The sequence below is a fragment of the Salmo salar genome, chromosome 18 (genome assembly GCF_965601325.2).
Source record: "Salmo salar chromosome 18, fSalSal1, whole genome shotgun sequence".
NCBI classification, from domain to species: domain Eukaryota; kingdom Metazoa; phylum Chordata; class Actinopteri; order Salmoniformes; family Salmonidae; genus Salmo; species Salmo salar.
Window position 1 is genome coordinate 29,700,612 of NC_138308.1, and position 16,993 is coordinate 29,717,604.

General features: G+C 43.6%; 1 protein-coding gene across 4 annotated transcripts in view; it reads left to right on the plus strand.

Annotated features, from left to right (window-relative positions):
* The window catches only part of LOC106577203 (voltage-gated delayed rectifier potassium channel KCNH1), a 98,427-nt gene that overhangs the window by 14,086 nt on the left and 67,348 nt on the right, over window positions 1–16,993 (plus strand). For all 4 annotated transcript variants that reach the window (XM_082964872.1, XM_082964873.1, XM_082964874.1 and 1 more), the window contains 2 exons: window positions 9,899–10,056; window positions 11,969–12,240. In XM_082964872.1, coding sequence (XP_082820998.1) covers window positions 9,899–10,056; window positions 11,969–12,240 — 430 coding nt within the window. The remainder of the gene's footprint in view (window positions 1–9,898; window positions 10,057–11,968; window positions 12,241–16,993) is intronic.

Here is a 16,993-nt window from a genome sequence, read left to right on the forward strand (position 1 = left end):
TCCCTGGTGTTGTCCCTGCTAGCATCATGCTCTAACCCACATCCCTGGTGTTGTCCCTGCTAGCATCATGCTCTAACCCACATCCCTGGTGTTGTCCCTGCTAGCATCATGCTCTAACCCACATCCCTGGTGTTGTCCCTGCTAGCATCATGCTCTAACCCACATCCCTGGTGTTGTCCCTGCTAGCATCATGCTCTAACCCACATCCCTGGTGTTGTCCCTGCTAGCACCATGACCTAGTAGTCTAAGCCCAGTGAGCCATTTGAACCAGCCATTAAAATATTGAAATATCAGAGTGTTTCCTTTCCTGTCTGACCATTTAAATTATGTTTCGCTAATGACAGCACCTACTGTCCTAATCCTGATAATCTGATGTCCTAATCCTTACCCCTCCAGAAACCCAACACCGCCTTTTCTCAGTCTTTTCCTGACTACCCAGAGCGCCAACTGTTATATTGGCTTATATTACTAGATGTGTGTGTGTGTGTGTGTGTGTGTGTGTGTGTGTGTGTGTGTGTGTGTGTGTGTGTGTGTGTGTGTGTGGATATGAGTTCATCCTGTTAACCAGTTAATATTACTGGAAGTCAGGCTCCATTTGAATGGACACAAACCTGCCCGCATTTATTTGTCTTATGGCAGCCATATTCAGTTATTAGGGCGGGTTGGTTCTAATATGTGACTCCATCTTCTGTCGGGGGGTGTGGGTGTGTGTGTGTGTGTGTGTGTGTGTGTGTGTGTGTGTGTGTGTGTGTGTGTGTGTGTGTGTGTGTGTGTGTGTGTGTGTGTGTGTGTGTGTGTGTGTGTGTGTGTGTGCGTCACAGTAAATAAAGACCCCTCTGGTTTTTGCGGTTCTCTTAGTCTCCACGTTTACGACCAGAAGCTGCTCACCAAGAGATAAGGAGGGAATGCAAGGAAAGGGAGGATTCTCTTTGAATAGAAAGAAAATATCCTCCAAAGAGAAGCATATTAGCCCTGTCCCTCCTACCCTCCACACACATTATTAAATGATGGAATTAAACCCATTTATCCATGAGTGTTATATCATTGAGTCACAGGCAAATCCCTTGCAGAAAAAACCACATGATTTCACTTGTGGAAAATCACATGACTTGTGTTTTTGGAACACTTTACATGTGATCATGTTTTCACATGTGTAGTTCCGTGTTATCACATGTTGCTTTACATGTTGTCACATGTTATCAAATTAACTTCATATAAGATCATCTGATCACATTAAAACGTGTTTTTGGAACACTTCACAAATTCCAAATTCCAGCATCCCTGTGGAATGGTTTCGACACCTTGTAGAGTCCATGCCCTGACGAATTGAGGCTGTTCTGAGGGCAAAAGGGGTGCAACTCAATATTAGGAAGGTGTTCCTAATGTTTTGTACACTCAGTGTATTATTGCTGTTATTTTAAATCTATGAAGTGCTATGTAATTTTTGGTTACTTAGGGTCAGTCTCCTTACCAGATAATCTTGTAGTGTGTCCCGTGTGGCTCAGTTGGTAGAGCATGGTGTTTGCAACGCCAGGGTTGTGGGTTCGATTCCCACGGGGGACCAGTACGGGGTGACATTTTTTTATGAAATGTATGCGTTCACTACTGTAAGTCACTCTGGATAAGAGCGTCTGCTAAATGACTAAAATGTAAATGTATGTAAAATGTGTGTCAGTAGTCACACAACCCCATGGTGATGATGGTATCAATAGATTTGGAAACACCCGTTTCAGATCTGTAAGTCTAAGGTTAACATGTCTGAGGCACAGGGTTGGGTTCCATTTCAATTTAGTCAATTCATGAAGTGAACTGATATTGCTTTTGAATGAGGCAAATGGGAATTGGACTTTTCATTCTTTTTTTCTGACTTGAAATAGAATTGACAGCAACCTTAGATGAATAATTGGAGATGACTGATATATTGTAAGTCCCAGAGTGTCTTGGGTATGAGTAACAGACATTTATGAGTTCCTAATCTCGGAAACCCAGAACAAAAACCGTGCGTAATTGCGTCAGATGCTCGATTTAGTTCTGGGGGAAGACGTGTTATAAAACTTCCTAGAATGAGGAGTGGAAACAGAGTGGTAGTGCCCCCACCCACCCACCCGCCCTGGTTTCAAGTTAAGGACAGGTCTATGGGCCAAATGTCTCCCCTCCCATTTCAAAAATTTGAAAGATATGAACACCTGTGAATCGTGATTGGTCCAAATGATTAGTGGCAAAAATCTGCATACCAAAATAGAATTCCTCATTAGTCATCACATCCACACAGTCTGACAGACACTACGATACCAGTTATGTATACCCTGTCTGTCACTCTCTTTTCCTTTTGAAATGAGCTGGCTGACATATATTTTTCTCTTCAGGGGAAGGGTTGGGAAACTGATCGAGGTCACTGTGAGGGTAATTAGTCATATTGTCCCCTCCAGTACTACCTTGTAAACAGGGTAGGGTTGGTTACTTTCTAAATGTAATCCGTTACTAGTTACTGTCCAAAATTGTAATCAGTAATGTCACTTTTGGATTACCCAAACTCAGTAACGTAATCTGATTACATTCAGTTACTTTTAGATTACTTTCCCCTTAAGAGGTATTAGAAGAAGACAATGTATGTTACCAATTGAATGACATCTATTGCAGGATAAATCAATGTTAAAGTTTATATAGCTGGCCGTATATGAATGTAACATTTTACTTTATGGGTTGGTTATGTAGGCTTCTTCTAACCCATCGCCTTCTATTACATATAATAATATGATTAAATGATATATATATATATATATATTATATATATATATATATCATTTATAAATCCAAAAATGGATGTAGAAACTACAGATAGACTATAGAAAAGCGGCAATCAAAAGTGTGTGAGTTTGAGCATGTGTCCATTAGGTCTATGGATGTATTTTTGTTTTATCAGCATGAATTAGATTGCGTAATAAAAGCCCCACTTTTATTCTATAGGCTGGGATCTGCACTAGGCAGCTGTTCAAGAGTTATTTTTTTACTGGCTGTCCACTGGTTTCAAAAACAATGATTGATAGGCAGCTTAAACGTCTTGAATTGAACCATTATTGGGTTGAAATATACATTTAGATTTGTGAACAAGCCATCCACAACAACCACAATCCGTCAGGCGCAAATAGCTAAATGAGAGAGCAGCAGTGTGATTTACATCAATGTGCTATGTAGATATCAATAATAAATGATATCCATATCGCTGTAGACTACACCACTACTGTCATCCTTACCGCCAAGCATTTATTCAAGTTGGATGATCTTTGGATGCTGACAGCAGTCGCACCATTGGAAGACCATAGCTTGGACTGTAGCCTACAAAAGCCCATTCCTACGATCCATCAAATACATTTGGTGTGTCGTCATAGTGGTCCCTGACTTGTGGTCAGACTCGCTCAGGTGGAACAAACTTTTTTCAATTCTGATTTGAATGTCATTGAGAAAATAGAGAAGTGTTAAAGATCTATTTCGCAAACATCCTTTCTGAATTTAAAAGTAATCCTCAAAGTAATCATGTAGTTTTTCAAGTGTCTGTAATCTGATTTACAACATTTTTGCTGGTAATGGATTACAGTTGTCGTTTTTTTGTAATCCCTTACATGTAACGGATTAAATGTAATATGTTGCTCCCTAACCCTGCTTGTGAAGAAGATCTCATAAAATGGAGCTGGGAGAAGGGTCTGCTAGCCTAATTCTTTGTTTTACATGTGAATTCTACCCCTAGCAGTCAGTACAGCATTTGGTTTGGAGACTGACGTCTCACTGAAGTGCAGTGAAATGCATTGTTAGTTTCGCAACGTGCAAGGAGAGAGATGCAAAGAGACAAAACAAAAAAATTATCTTTGTCTTTTCTCTCGCCATCTCTCCTTTCTATAGATTTTCTTTCTTCTAAAAATAACTTGTCCGCCTGGTTTGACGTCTGCTATAATTATGTGTCAAGGGATTCGGGATTTCTCCTGTCGTCATGTAAATGAGATCTCTGGTGGAGGGGATAGCTGCTGTACCATAGCGTTAGCACAGCTAGCCAGCCGCACAGCTACAGCCATAGAACTAGATTTAGTGTAGCCGTAGTGTTAGCAGCGCCGCTAGCCAGACATGCAGCTGCAGGACTGGATCAGTGTATGAACATTTACCAACCAATGTGTGATTGGCTATGCAGAGGAATATGTACATCGGCCTACACATATACAAAGAGTACATCTCAGATATGTGTGTGTGTGTGTGTGAGAGGGGTCTAAAATGAATAGTAATTGGTCAAATGGAGCTCTGACCAAACAGGACGCTGAACCGTAACCCGGAGTCATTTAAGATGCAATAAATCCCTCTACAATCAATACACTCCATTTCCCTTCCCCCAATTTAAGCCAAATCGGCACCTCTAAAGTTTCAGCCAATTATTGTTAAAAACAGTGCCAAGTCTATCTAATAGATAGTAACATTGAATAAAACATGATATTGTGGTTTCTTTGAAATCTTTAAATATTGTTCAAGTCCATTCTGATCTCAAGCGATTTCTCGTGACTGAGTCCGTATTCAGAATCTCAGAGTAAGAGTGCTGGTATTGTTTAAATTAAGGTTAAATAAAACAATCTATAAATATAGGACCATTTAGATCTGAATGAATGAATGATTATATGGACAGGTGGAACTACATCCTCGATAGATCTACATTCCTATTCTGACACGCTTAGTGAATACAGCCCTGGAGGTATTGGAGAGGTTCACTGCTTATAGGGATGGCCATCCATTGTCATTTTAGAGGTCCGATTTTCTCCATGCAAGCCTTTTATTATAAATAACGTTCACTCCCTTAGTGAATACGGCCCCTGACGCTATTGGATATGTGAAAGCACAGGGTGTAATAGAGGGTCAATGCACGTAAATGCCATTAAGCACCTTTTTAGTTTGAATTATAACGTTTAATGCATCTCTGGCTCATTGTACCATGCAGGGTTTAAGTGTCAACAGATTTACAGATGGATAATGATACACTACTAGGCCTATTGATTACTCAGGTCACCTTCATTATTAGCATGCACTGCACAATGTGCAAACCGTTCTCTCTCTCTCACACACACACGATTGCATGCACATGCACACTGTTGCCCTTATAGGACCAGGGCAGGGGTGTCAAACTCATTCTACAGAGGGCCGACTGTCTAACAGGTTTTTGTTTTTTCCTTTTAATTAAGACCTAGACAACCAGGTGAGGGGAGTTCCTTACTAATTCGTGACCTTCATTCATCTATCAAGTACAAGGGAGGAGCGAAAAAACCCAGACACTCAGCCCTCGTGGAATGTGTTTACGTGTAGCCTAGGGCTACAAACGGTTGCTACCTTCAGTTGTCATTTAAACAAACCAAACTAGACTCAAGTTAGGAGCCAGTACTGTGTGTGTGCATGCCTCCATTTGTGCCTACATCTGTGGTAGTGTCCTGATGTGTCCCTTTGTGAGTTGTTGGTGGATGAAGGACTTGGCTGTGTTGGTGGTATAAAGTGCTGCAGTGGTGCTTAACAGGCTGATGCTAACAGGACTGTGAGAGGCACCAAGTCTATTGTATATGCAGGTACAGCACTTTGTTGGCCTCTAGTCTTTCAGCTTCTCAACTCGCGCCGCGGTTAATGCTGACAGACACCAGGACATTCACTGTCAGCCTGACGAGGCTCTGTCCAGCCAGCTGCTATGGACAGGGAAAACGAGGCTCTGTCCAGCCAGCTGCTATGGACAGGGAAAGCGAGGCTCTGTCCAGCCAGCTGCTATGGACAGGGAAAACGAGGCTCTGTCCAGCCAGCTGCTATGGACAGGGAAAACAAGGCTCTGTCCAGCCAGCTGCTATGGACAGGGAAAGCGAGGCTCTGTCCAGCCAGCTGCTATGGACAGGGAAAACGAGGCTCTGTCCAGCCAGCTGCTATGGACAGGGAAAACAAGGCTCTGTCCAGCCAGCTGCTATGGACAGGGAAAGCGAGGCTCTGTCCAGCCAGCTGCTATGGACAGGGAAAGCGAGGCTCTGTCCAGCCAGCTGCTATGGACAGGGAAAGCGAGGCTCTGTCCAGCCAGCTGCTATGGACAGGGAAAGCGAGGCTCTGTCCAGCCAGCTGCTATGTACAGGGAAAACGAGGCTCTGTCCAGCCAGCTGCTATGGACAAGGAAAACAACATATACATTTCTGTATGACTGGGGATTCATGTGGCCTAATGTCATTAGAGGGCTTGATCATCAAGTAATTATTGTACTTTTGGTTGTACATTTGCTCACGTGAATCATCTAAACTCAGCAAAAAAATAAACGTCCCTTTTTAAGGACCCTGTCTTTCAAAGAAAACTCGTAAAAATCCAAATAACTTCACAGATCTTCTTTATAAAGGGTTTAAACACTGTTTCCCATGCTTGTTCAATGAACCATAAACAATTAATGAACATGCACCTGTGGAATGGTCGTTAAGACACTAACAGCTTACAGACGGTAGGCAATTAAGGTAAATTATGAAAACTTAGGACACTAAAGAGGCCTTTGTGCTGACTCTGAAAAACACCAAAAGAAAGATACCCAGGGTCCCTGCTCATCTGTGTGAACGTGCCTTAGGCATGCTGCAAGGAGGCATGAGAACTGCAGATGTGTAACAACAGCTGCGCAGGATCGGTACATCCGAACATCACACCTGCGGGACAGGTACAGGATGGCAACAACAACTGCCTGAGTTACACCAGGAATGCACAATCCCTCCATCAGTGCTCAGACTGTCCACAATAGGCTGAGAGAGGCTGTAGGCCTGTTGTAAGGCAGGTCCTCACCAGCAACAATAAAAGTGCTCTTCACTGACGAGTCGCGGTTTTGTCTCACCAGGGGTGATGGTCAGATTCACGTTTATCATCGAAGGAATGAGCGTAACACCGAGGCCTGTACTCTGAAGCGGGATTGATTTGTAGGTGGAGGGGCCGTCATGGTCTGGGGCGTTGTGTCACAGCATCATCGGACTGCGCTTGTTGTCTTTGCAGGCAATCTCAACACTGCGTTACAGGGAAGACATCCTCCTCCCTCATGTGGTACCCTTCCTGCAGGCTCATCCTGACATGACCCTCAAGCATGACAATGCCACCAGCAATACTGCTCGTCCTGTGTGTGATTCCCTGCAAGACAGGAATGTCAGTGTTCTGCCATGGCCAGCGAAGAGCCCGGATCTCAATCCCATTGAGCATGTCTGGGACCTGTTGGATCGGAGGGTGAGGCCTAGGGCCATTCACCCCCAGAAATGTCTGGGAACTTGCAGGTGCCTTAGTGGAAGAGTGGGGTAACATCTGACAGCAAGAACGGGCAAATCTGGTGCAGTCCATGAGGAGGAGATGCACTGCAGTACTTAATGCAGCTGGTGGCCACACCAGATACTGACTGTTACTTTTGATTTTGACCCCCCCTTTGTTCAGGGACACATTATTCCATTTCTGTTAGTCACGTCTGTGGAACTTGTTCACTTTATGTATCAGTTGTTGAATCTTGTTATGTTCATACAAATATTTACACATGTTAAGTTTGTTGAAAATAAATGCAGTTGACACTGAGAGGACGTTTCTTTTTTTGTTGCTGAGTTTAGGTAATTTTTGTAAGGATTTGTAGACCTGTAATTTCTGATAAGATGACATGGCTGGAGAGAGAGGAGACGCGAGGCCATAGAGGTGGTCGAAGTCACAAATTGAATACCGAATTCTTCTGGATACATGCAAGTTACATCTTAGACGCAAGGGCATAGTACATAATGAATTGCATGGCAATTCCGCCTACAGTCTGGTGATCAGAGAAGCATGGTATAATAACCTTGGGGGTTAAAAGACAAACAGCTCAAAGGCAGAGAGACAATTATTCTTCTGTCTCAAGATTATGTAGTCATCCTGATTTCCGTATACATGCATCATTGCAGACGTTGGTTGAAATGAAACTGATACAACTTTCAGTTGAACAATGAGAGCAGAGAAACATCTGCTACTATGGGTACAGCTTGAGCCTGTTCAAGGTCGGATTGTCACGAGTTGAGGCCTCTGCTGTGTGATCTGGGGCACAGAGAACGATGGAAAGACCATTTTAAGTTATGTGTGAAATTATGACGGTTACTCATGATATGATTGCAAGCAAAGATATGTAAGGGTGTGGCATCTGATTGGAGTTGTCCTCCATTCTCAATAACTCCTTCAATCGATTAGACTCCACCCTATACAATCTCAACTCTACTCCGTCCTCAGATTACTGTGGCTTTTTAGCTGCAAACTGAAAAAACTTTGCTATTCCTAGTACATGTAATAGAAAGTCTACATTTCCTCTTTATTATTTGTAGTGGCAGTTTAGACTCGAAACAGACACGTTCGCCATAGACTGCCCCCGACTGTAAGCTAACATTAGCAAATGTTTGTGGTTAACAGAAAACAAATTGAATGTGTTAGCTAACTTTCAAACTAAACATATCTTAGTAACGCTGTTGAGGCCTTTATAATGTTATAATAATTTTAATGCTTAAAATAAGCCTTCACAAATCCTTTATCAAGCCGATTTAAACTCAGCAAAATAAGAAACGTCCTCTCACTGTCAACTGCGTTTTTTCAGCAAACTTAACAAGATTCAACAACAGACATAAACTGAACAAGTTCCACAGACATGTGACTAACATAAATGGAATAATGTGTCCCTGAACAAAGGGGGGGGGGGGGGGGGGGTCGAAATCAAAAGTAACAGTCAGTATCTGGTGTGGCCACCAGCTGCATTAAGTACTGCAGTGCATCTCATCCTCATGGATTTCACCAGATGTGCCCGTTCTTGCGGTGAGATGTTGCCCCACTCTTCCACCAAGGTACCTGCAAGTTCCCAGACATTTCTGAGGGGAATGGCCCTAGCCCTCACCATCCGATCCAACAGGTCCCAGACATGCTCAATGGGATTGAGATCCGGGCTCTTTGCTGGCCGTGGCAGAACACTGACATTCCTGTCTTGCAGGAAATCACACACAGAATGAGCTTCTTTCTTTTGGTGTTTTTCAGAGTCAGTAGAAAGGCCTCTTTAGTGTCCTAAGTTTTCAGAACTGTGACCTTAATTGCCTATCGTCTGTAAGCTGTTAGTGTCTTATCGTTCGTTCCGCAGGTGCATGTTCATTAATTGTTCATGGTTCATTGAACAAGCATGGGAAACAGTGTTTAAACCCTTTACAATGAAGATCTGTGAAGTTATTTGGATTTTTACGAATTATCTTTGAAAGACAGGGTCCTGAAAAAGGGCCGTTTTCTTTTTTTGATGAGTTTATTTGTAATATTTTGGAATGTGCATTTAAATCGGTCAACTGAAATTGTTACTAGGTAACATGTTCGTCGCATTCCACCATGCTCAATAAACCATATTAGTAATAAAAATAAAGTCTAATAGAGATTAGGTTTAGTGTCTCAACTTTTTGTATTTTTTATCACATTATCCTTTTTACATTAATGTGATTTACCTAATCATTTGTACATGTTTAAAGTTGTTTTTATTTTCTTCTTTTCGGTTTTGATCATGCTCACTACTTTCTTTCTTTTCTTCTTCATCCCCGCTTCATTCTGTTTGCATGGTCCCTCTGCCTGTGTTTATTTGTGGAACGTGAAGAACTGGAACCATCGAGCTGTCACCCAAGTAGGCCTTTCATTATCAAACTCACTGAGTTGGTTTGGGTAAAAATATAATGCAGTTGTGTTAATCCTGGTGTATGTTTGCACCTGAAGTAATGGCTCTTAAAATACAGGACAACCCTACTGTTTCCATAGAACTGAGACATGATTTAAATCTCTTGCTGCTTCTTTCTGTCGCTCTCTCTGTCTCTCTGTCTCTCTCTCTCTCTCTCTCTCTCTCTCTCTCTCTCTCTCTCAGGGGATCAGCAGTCTGTTCAGTTCTCTGAAGGTGGTCCGGCTGCTGCGTTTGGGCAGGGTAGCTCGTAAACTGGACCACTACATTGAGTATGGAGCCGCCGTCCTCGTCCTGTTGGTGTGTGTCTTCGGCCTGGCTGCCCACTGGCTGGCCTGCATCTGGTACTGTTCTGACTGATTTACTGTATATTAAAAGTAGATTCAGTGAAATGATGTTGCCACGAGCAGCATTGCAATAGCGACATGCAAGACTTTGCTCTCACACAGTCACACAAAGTATTTGAGCATGTGCACGGGTTCACTTCACGCTGTTACAACATGGTAGGTACGGGACAAAACAGGGGAGAAGTTTAAGCTCCTGCTTCAACGGTCTTAGTTGCGGAAATTGTCCCACTATGCTGTTTACATTGTGCATCTACGTCATATCGCTGAGTCTGCCTTTAATGTGTTATGACAGTACTTTCCAACCCTCTCATCCAGGACCACCAGATGTGGCAGATATTTGCTGTAACCCTAAACTGGCACACCTGATTTTAACTAGTCAAGCCTTGATGATTAGACAACAAAGATGTAAACCGTCTGGTGGTCCCCAAGGAGAGGGTTGGCAAAACCTGTTATAGGACTTATTCATGTGATATGAAGCCATTATGTAGGTACCCTTCAAAATACACTTATCATATTTTGAATAATGATCGCAGTAGTCAAAACAATCTGGCTACTGTGTTTGTTAATTGGCTACTGTATTTGTTAATTGCATATTTCTTCAGTGTTTCTTAATCCATCCCCCTCTGTTCCCCAGCCGTGGCATGCTTTTGTTCTGCCACACCTAATTTAATTAATCAAGAAGATTAGTTGTGGATTAGTGTTCAAGTTGAATCAGATGTCCTAGCGGTGGATTAGAACAAAAATGCAAAGTGAAACGACTTGGGAGTCAATGAGTAACGGGTTGAGAAACAGAGCCTTTAAAAACCGTCATGCTCTGTAGTCTTGACAATGTCATGTGGGAGAAGTACGTTTCTGTTTCTCACCAGCATTGACATGCATTATTTTCTAATATTCTTCTTAATCCCCTAAGCAAAGTGAACCAACCTCTGACCTGTGTTGTAGAGGTACCCTTAACACTAACACTAAACCTAACCCCTACCCCTAAACATAAACCTATCCCTTCCCTTACCCCTAACTCCTACCCCTAAACCTAACCCCTAAACATAAACCTATCCCTTCCCTTACCCCTTAACCCTAGCCCCTGCCCCTAAACATAAACCCTACCCCTAAACATAAACCTATCCCTTCCCTTACCCCTAACTCCTACCCCTAAACCTAACCCCTAAACATAAACCTATCCCTTCCCTTACCCCTAACTCCTACCCCTAAACCTAACCCCTAAACATAAACCTATCCCTTCCCTTACCCCTAACTCCTACCCCTAAACCTAACCCCTAAACATAAACCTATCCCTTCCCTTACCCCTTAACCCTAGCCCCTGCCCCTAAACATAAACCCTACCCCTAAACATAAACCTATCCCTTCCCTTACCCCTAACTCCTACCCCTAAACCTAACCCCTAAACATAAACCTATCCCTTCCCTTACCCCTAACTCCTACCCCTAAACCTAACCCCTAAACATAAACCTATCCCTTCCCTTACCCCTTAACCCTAGCCCCTGCCCCTAAACATAAACCCTACCCCTAAACATAAACCTATCCCTTCCCTTACCCCTAACTCCTACCCCTAAACCTAACCCCTAAACATAAACCTATCCCTTCCCTTACCCCTTAACCCTAGCCCCTGCCCCTAAACATAAACCCTACCCCTAAACAGAAACATATCCCTTCCCGTCCCCCTTAAACCTAACCCTGTCCCCCTAAACATAAACTTAGCCCCTACCCCTTAACCATAACCCCTAAACCTAACCCCTACCCCTAACATGGTTCTTTCTCTTCTCAACCTAACCGGTATCACCTGGTTGGTTGTCTAACTAGGCTTTAGCAATAAAGGATACATTTTTTTAAGCAAACTTCCATTGTTCTACCAAGTGGCTGAATATCTTTTTATCTTGACTGACTATAACAGGTACAGTATTGGTGACTATGAGGTGATAGACGAGGAAACGGGCATCCTACGGACAGACAGCTGGCTGTACATGCTAGGGGAGACGGTTGGCTCTCCATACCGCTTCAACGCTAGCGGGACAGGGAAATGGGAGGGCGGCCCCAACAAAGACTCGGTCTACATCACTTCTCTATACTTCACCATGACCTCTCTGACCAGTATAGGGTTTGGAAACATCGCCCCCACCACCGATGGAGAGAAGATCTTCGCTGTCGCCATGATGATGATCGGATGTGAGTACATGGGACTCCATGTTTTTTTTTGTCATGATCTAAGGCAATGTTTCCCAATCCTCTCCTGGAGTACCCCCATCCAGTCCACATGTGATGTATTCCAGAATTTTTGCCGCTGATTTAACAGAAGGGCTTGACGGTTAGGTGACCATTTGAATCAGCTGTGGATTCTGGAGTACATTCTGGACTGGCTGGGGGAACTCTGAGAGGTTTGGGAAACACAGATCTAAGGGTTCCCTTATGTTTGCTTTTTCCCCTTGTGGTAGCATTCTGAATGAATAAATGATCCTCTCAAGTCTCATGGTGGAATGTTGTTGTTAGAATTTAATTCCTTGGTTCTATATAAACAGAACACTGGAGCAGCTCGATCTGGTAATATTGTCATGTTCACCCCATCATACATTTGGGCTCCACTGACCCTAAAAGGCCAAGGCAGTCAAAATTCAGTTTTTCCTCTGTTTTGTATCATATTGTACCACAGCTGATGAAACTAACACTGTAAAAGTAAAATTTGATCATTGTTATTTCCTGATAGATGCTTGTTGAAAATGCAATCTACATAGGAACTTCTAATCAGCAGGTTTTTCATCGGTGGAGTTTTGGCTTGCCTGGTGGCGTCACCAGGCGGTATAAATTTAATAGACCAATAACAAAGAGCGTTCCAAACCTCTCTGTCAATATCAGCTAGTTTCACATTTACATCACATTAGGCTCCTCCATCACTTTGGTGCTATTCCCTTCCCCACTCAGACCACTCCCAGTGAGTCCTAGCAAAATTATTGCTTGTGTCACGGCTGTCGAAAGGAGCAGACCAAAGTGCAGCTTGGTTGTAGTTCCACATTTTATTAAATCCGTGAAACTTTGCAAAACAATAACTGAATTGACAAAAACAACAAACCGTGACGCAGAGAGAAACAAACACTACTCAAAATATAATCACACACAAAACCCAGGAAGAAAAAACACTACTTAAATATGATCTCCAATTAGAGGCAACGAGGACCAGCTGATCAACCCAGAGACCAGAGATCAACCCAAAAAAACAACAACATAGAAATAGAACAACTAGAACTTAAACATAGAACACAAACACAAAACACCCCCTGTCACGCCCTGACCAACTCTACCATAGAAAATCACATATTACTATGGTCAGGACGTGACAGCTTGAGAAATATATATATATATATATATATATATATATATATATTTTTTTTTTAATTATTATTTATTTATTTTGTAATAATTTTAATGGAAAACTATTGCAGTAAGGTACTTCATTGTTACCCAGAAATGATTTGATATTGAGATAAAAATTGCTGTATTGGGCCTTTTTAAGGGCTCTATTTTGAATTGATTTGACAAACCCTTTATCTCATATCCCCTTAAACTGTCTGAATCGATGACCCAGCACTCCATCCAGCCAGGAAACAGGGAGCACAGCAAACACTCTACTGTCCCCAAAACCATTTTCTGACACTATTTCGATTCATTATATTTGGATCACAACGGCATGAGCATTTGTATGCAAAAAACAAGTGTTTGCCACTCTTGAGCTCTTTGAAACGTTCATTCAGGGGTGATGAATCATCTAACCTGGTGAGATTCAATTAGTCTTACATCTCTCTTCCATACTGTAGCTCTCAATCTCTCTCCAACAATATGGCTGCTGTTACTGTAACTCACATGATCACCAATATCATATCTGTCAGTGGTTATGGCAAAATGTAGGGAATGATCATCACCTAGCCATCCTTTTTATTCCATCCATCCATTTCGTAAGGCTACGTCTAAAGACAGCCAGAGACTGACACACGCATGCCCTATAGGGCACAGACCGTAGACCAGTTATATGGCTGGCTGGCTCTCAGTTGTCTAGCTGCAGCAGGAGAACCAGAAGAAATATACTAGGCAGGATCAATTGAGCCGAGCAATCCCCCTGCAATCACTCACTACCTCCAGCACCATCTGCCTCAGCTGCTCTCACACCCTGGGTGCGTCCCAAATGGCACCCTATTCCTTACCTAGTGCACTACTTTTGACCAGAGCCCTATGGACCCTGGTCAAAAGTAGTACAATACATAGGGAACAGGGTGCCGTTTGGGACGCAGACCTGTTTCACTCACTACTTTACAGCACCCACAGAATAACAGGTTCAGATGCACTCCCTGCACCTCGGCCTCCGTTTCCATGGTGAGAGACAAAGAGGGAGATGGTGAGAGGTACAGCGGTTGTATAGGTGCATTTCAATACTCTGAATTGGTTTTTCTCCTTGTTTCCATTTCATAACCTGCAGAGCTCCAAGGTTGTTTTATGCACCATTGTGGCATAAATTAAGTCCTAGTAGGGATTCTATACACTTTAACGATGGAGACACAATCCAAGAGTTGGGGTTTGTGTATTGTGAAGGTCATGCTGTAGGTTTTGTTCTGAATAGAAAGAAGCTTGGAAAAGCATTAGAAGATTTAAGTGGAATGACTATTGTATGATTCCATCCAGTTTAAACCCTGACAGACTATTCCATTAGTCACTATAAAAATGTCAGACTCGGCACGATTCTATTTTTACCAACTGCGTGATTTGTTATTGGCAGCAGCCGAAGATCACATCATTGACAGGGGAATTATACAGCTGTCTTGTCACTATAGCAACGGTTGGCCCTGAGCATTATAGGGTTTTTGACAACTGTCTGTAAACTGTCTTCAAAGAAAGACAGCTGTTGGCTGATTCCATTTAAAGCAGAATCACTGACAGAGCAGTGGTGTTATAATAAGACCTGATGGAGAGATTCAGATGAAACAGGGACAAAGGTATTAACACACACGCTGTACTTAAAAAGATTAGGACTTTAGGATGCCTAGGATTGGTGACTCTTTACTGTAGGTGTCCTGTCTTTGTGTTATGTAGCTGTTATAAAGGCTTAATGAACACATTCATAAGGCCCCCTACAGTAAAGTGTTACCAATCTTAGGCATCCTAAAACATTTTGAAGTAAATGATGTGTGTTAATACCTTTGTCCCTGTTTCACCTGAATCTCTCCATCAGGTCTTGTTATAACACCACTGCTCTGTCAGTGATTCTGTTTATTGGTTTATTCAGATACCCATTAGCTTTTGCCAAAGCAGCAGCCATTCTTCCTGGGGATGCATGTTTAATGTATAGTACAGGTACGGTATATTTTGTAGACTGTGTCATCACTTTTTGTGGCTAGTTGCAGTTTCTGAATATGAACATTAGCATATTATTGTCACATCATATGGAATATTGATTTGCTGATGCAAACATATCCCCAGAGGGACAATGACGTGGCTGTTGACGAGCCATCAGTGTTGCATTGATGCCCCCACACACACACACACACACACACACACACACACACACACACACACACACACACACACACACACACACACACACACCCCACACACACACACACACTCTATCTCAGAAGTACTAATAAGGTTCTCACTGCCAAGAGAATGGTACAGTAACACACACAAAGAGCAGAGCAGGTCTCTTTCCACTGCCTTTGATCCCATGCCATACCAAGCTCCAGGTGTTACCTCCCATCCTGTCCAAGCACCCCCAGTAACATGGCTCCAGGTGTTACCTCCCATCCTGTCCAAGCACCCCCAGTAACATGGCTCCAGGTGTTACCTCCCATCCTGTCCAGGCACCCCTAGTAACATGGCTCCAGGTGTTACCTCCCATCCTGTCCAGGCACCCCTAGTAACATGGCTCCAGGTGTTACCTCCCATCCTGTCCAGGCACCCCCAGTAACATGGCTCCAGGTGTTACCTCCCATCCTTACCAAGCACCCCTAGTAACATGGCTCCAGGTGTTACCTCCCATCCTGTCCAAGCACCCCTAGTAACATGGCTCCAGGTGTTACCTCCCATCCTGTCCAAGCACCCCTAGTAACATGGCTCCAGGTTTCACGTTCCATCCTGTCCAAGCACCCCTAGTAACATGTCTCCAGGTGTTACCTCCCATCCTGTCCAGGCACCCCTAGTAACATGTCTCCAGGTGTTACCTCCCATCCTGTCCAAGCACCCCTAGTAACATGTCTCCAGGTGTTACCTCCCATCCTGTCCAAGCACCCCTAGTAACATGTCTCCAGGTGTTACCTCCCATCCTGTCCAAGCACCCCTAGTAACATGGCTCCAGGTGTTACCTTCCATCCTGTCCAAGCACCCCTAGTAACATGTCTCCAGGTGTTACCTTCCATCCTGTCCAAACACCCCTAGTAACATGGCTCCAGGTTTCACGTTCCATCCTGTCCAGGCACCCCTAGTAACATGTCTCCAGGTGTTACCTCCCATCCTGTCCAAGCACCCCTAGTAACATGGCTCCAGGTGTTACCTCCCATCCTGTCCAAGCACCCCGAGTAACATGGGTCCAGGTGTTACCTCCCATCCTGTCCAGGCACCCCCAGTAACATGGCTCCAGGTGTTACCTCCCATCCTGTCCAGGCACCCCCAGTAACATGGGTCCAGGTGTTACCTCCCATCCTGTCCAGGCACCCCCAGTAACATGGCTCCAGGTGTTACCTCCCATCCTGTCCAGGCACCCCCAGTAACATGGCTCCAGGTGTTACCTCCCATCCTGTCCAGGCACCCCTAGTAACATGGCTCCAGGTGTTACCTTCCATCCTGTCCAAACACCCCTAGTAACATGGCTCCAGGTTTCACGTTCCATCCTGTCCAGGCACCCCTAGTAACATGTCTCCAGGTGTTACCTCCCATCCTGTCC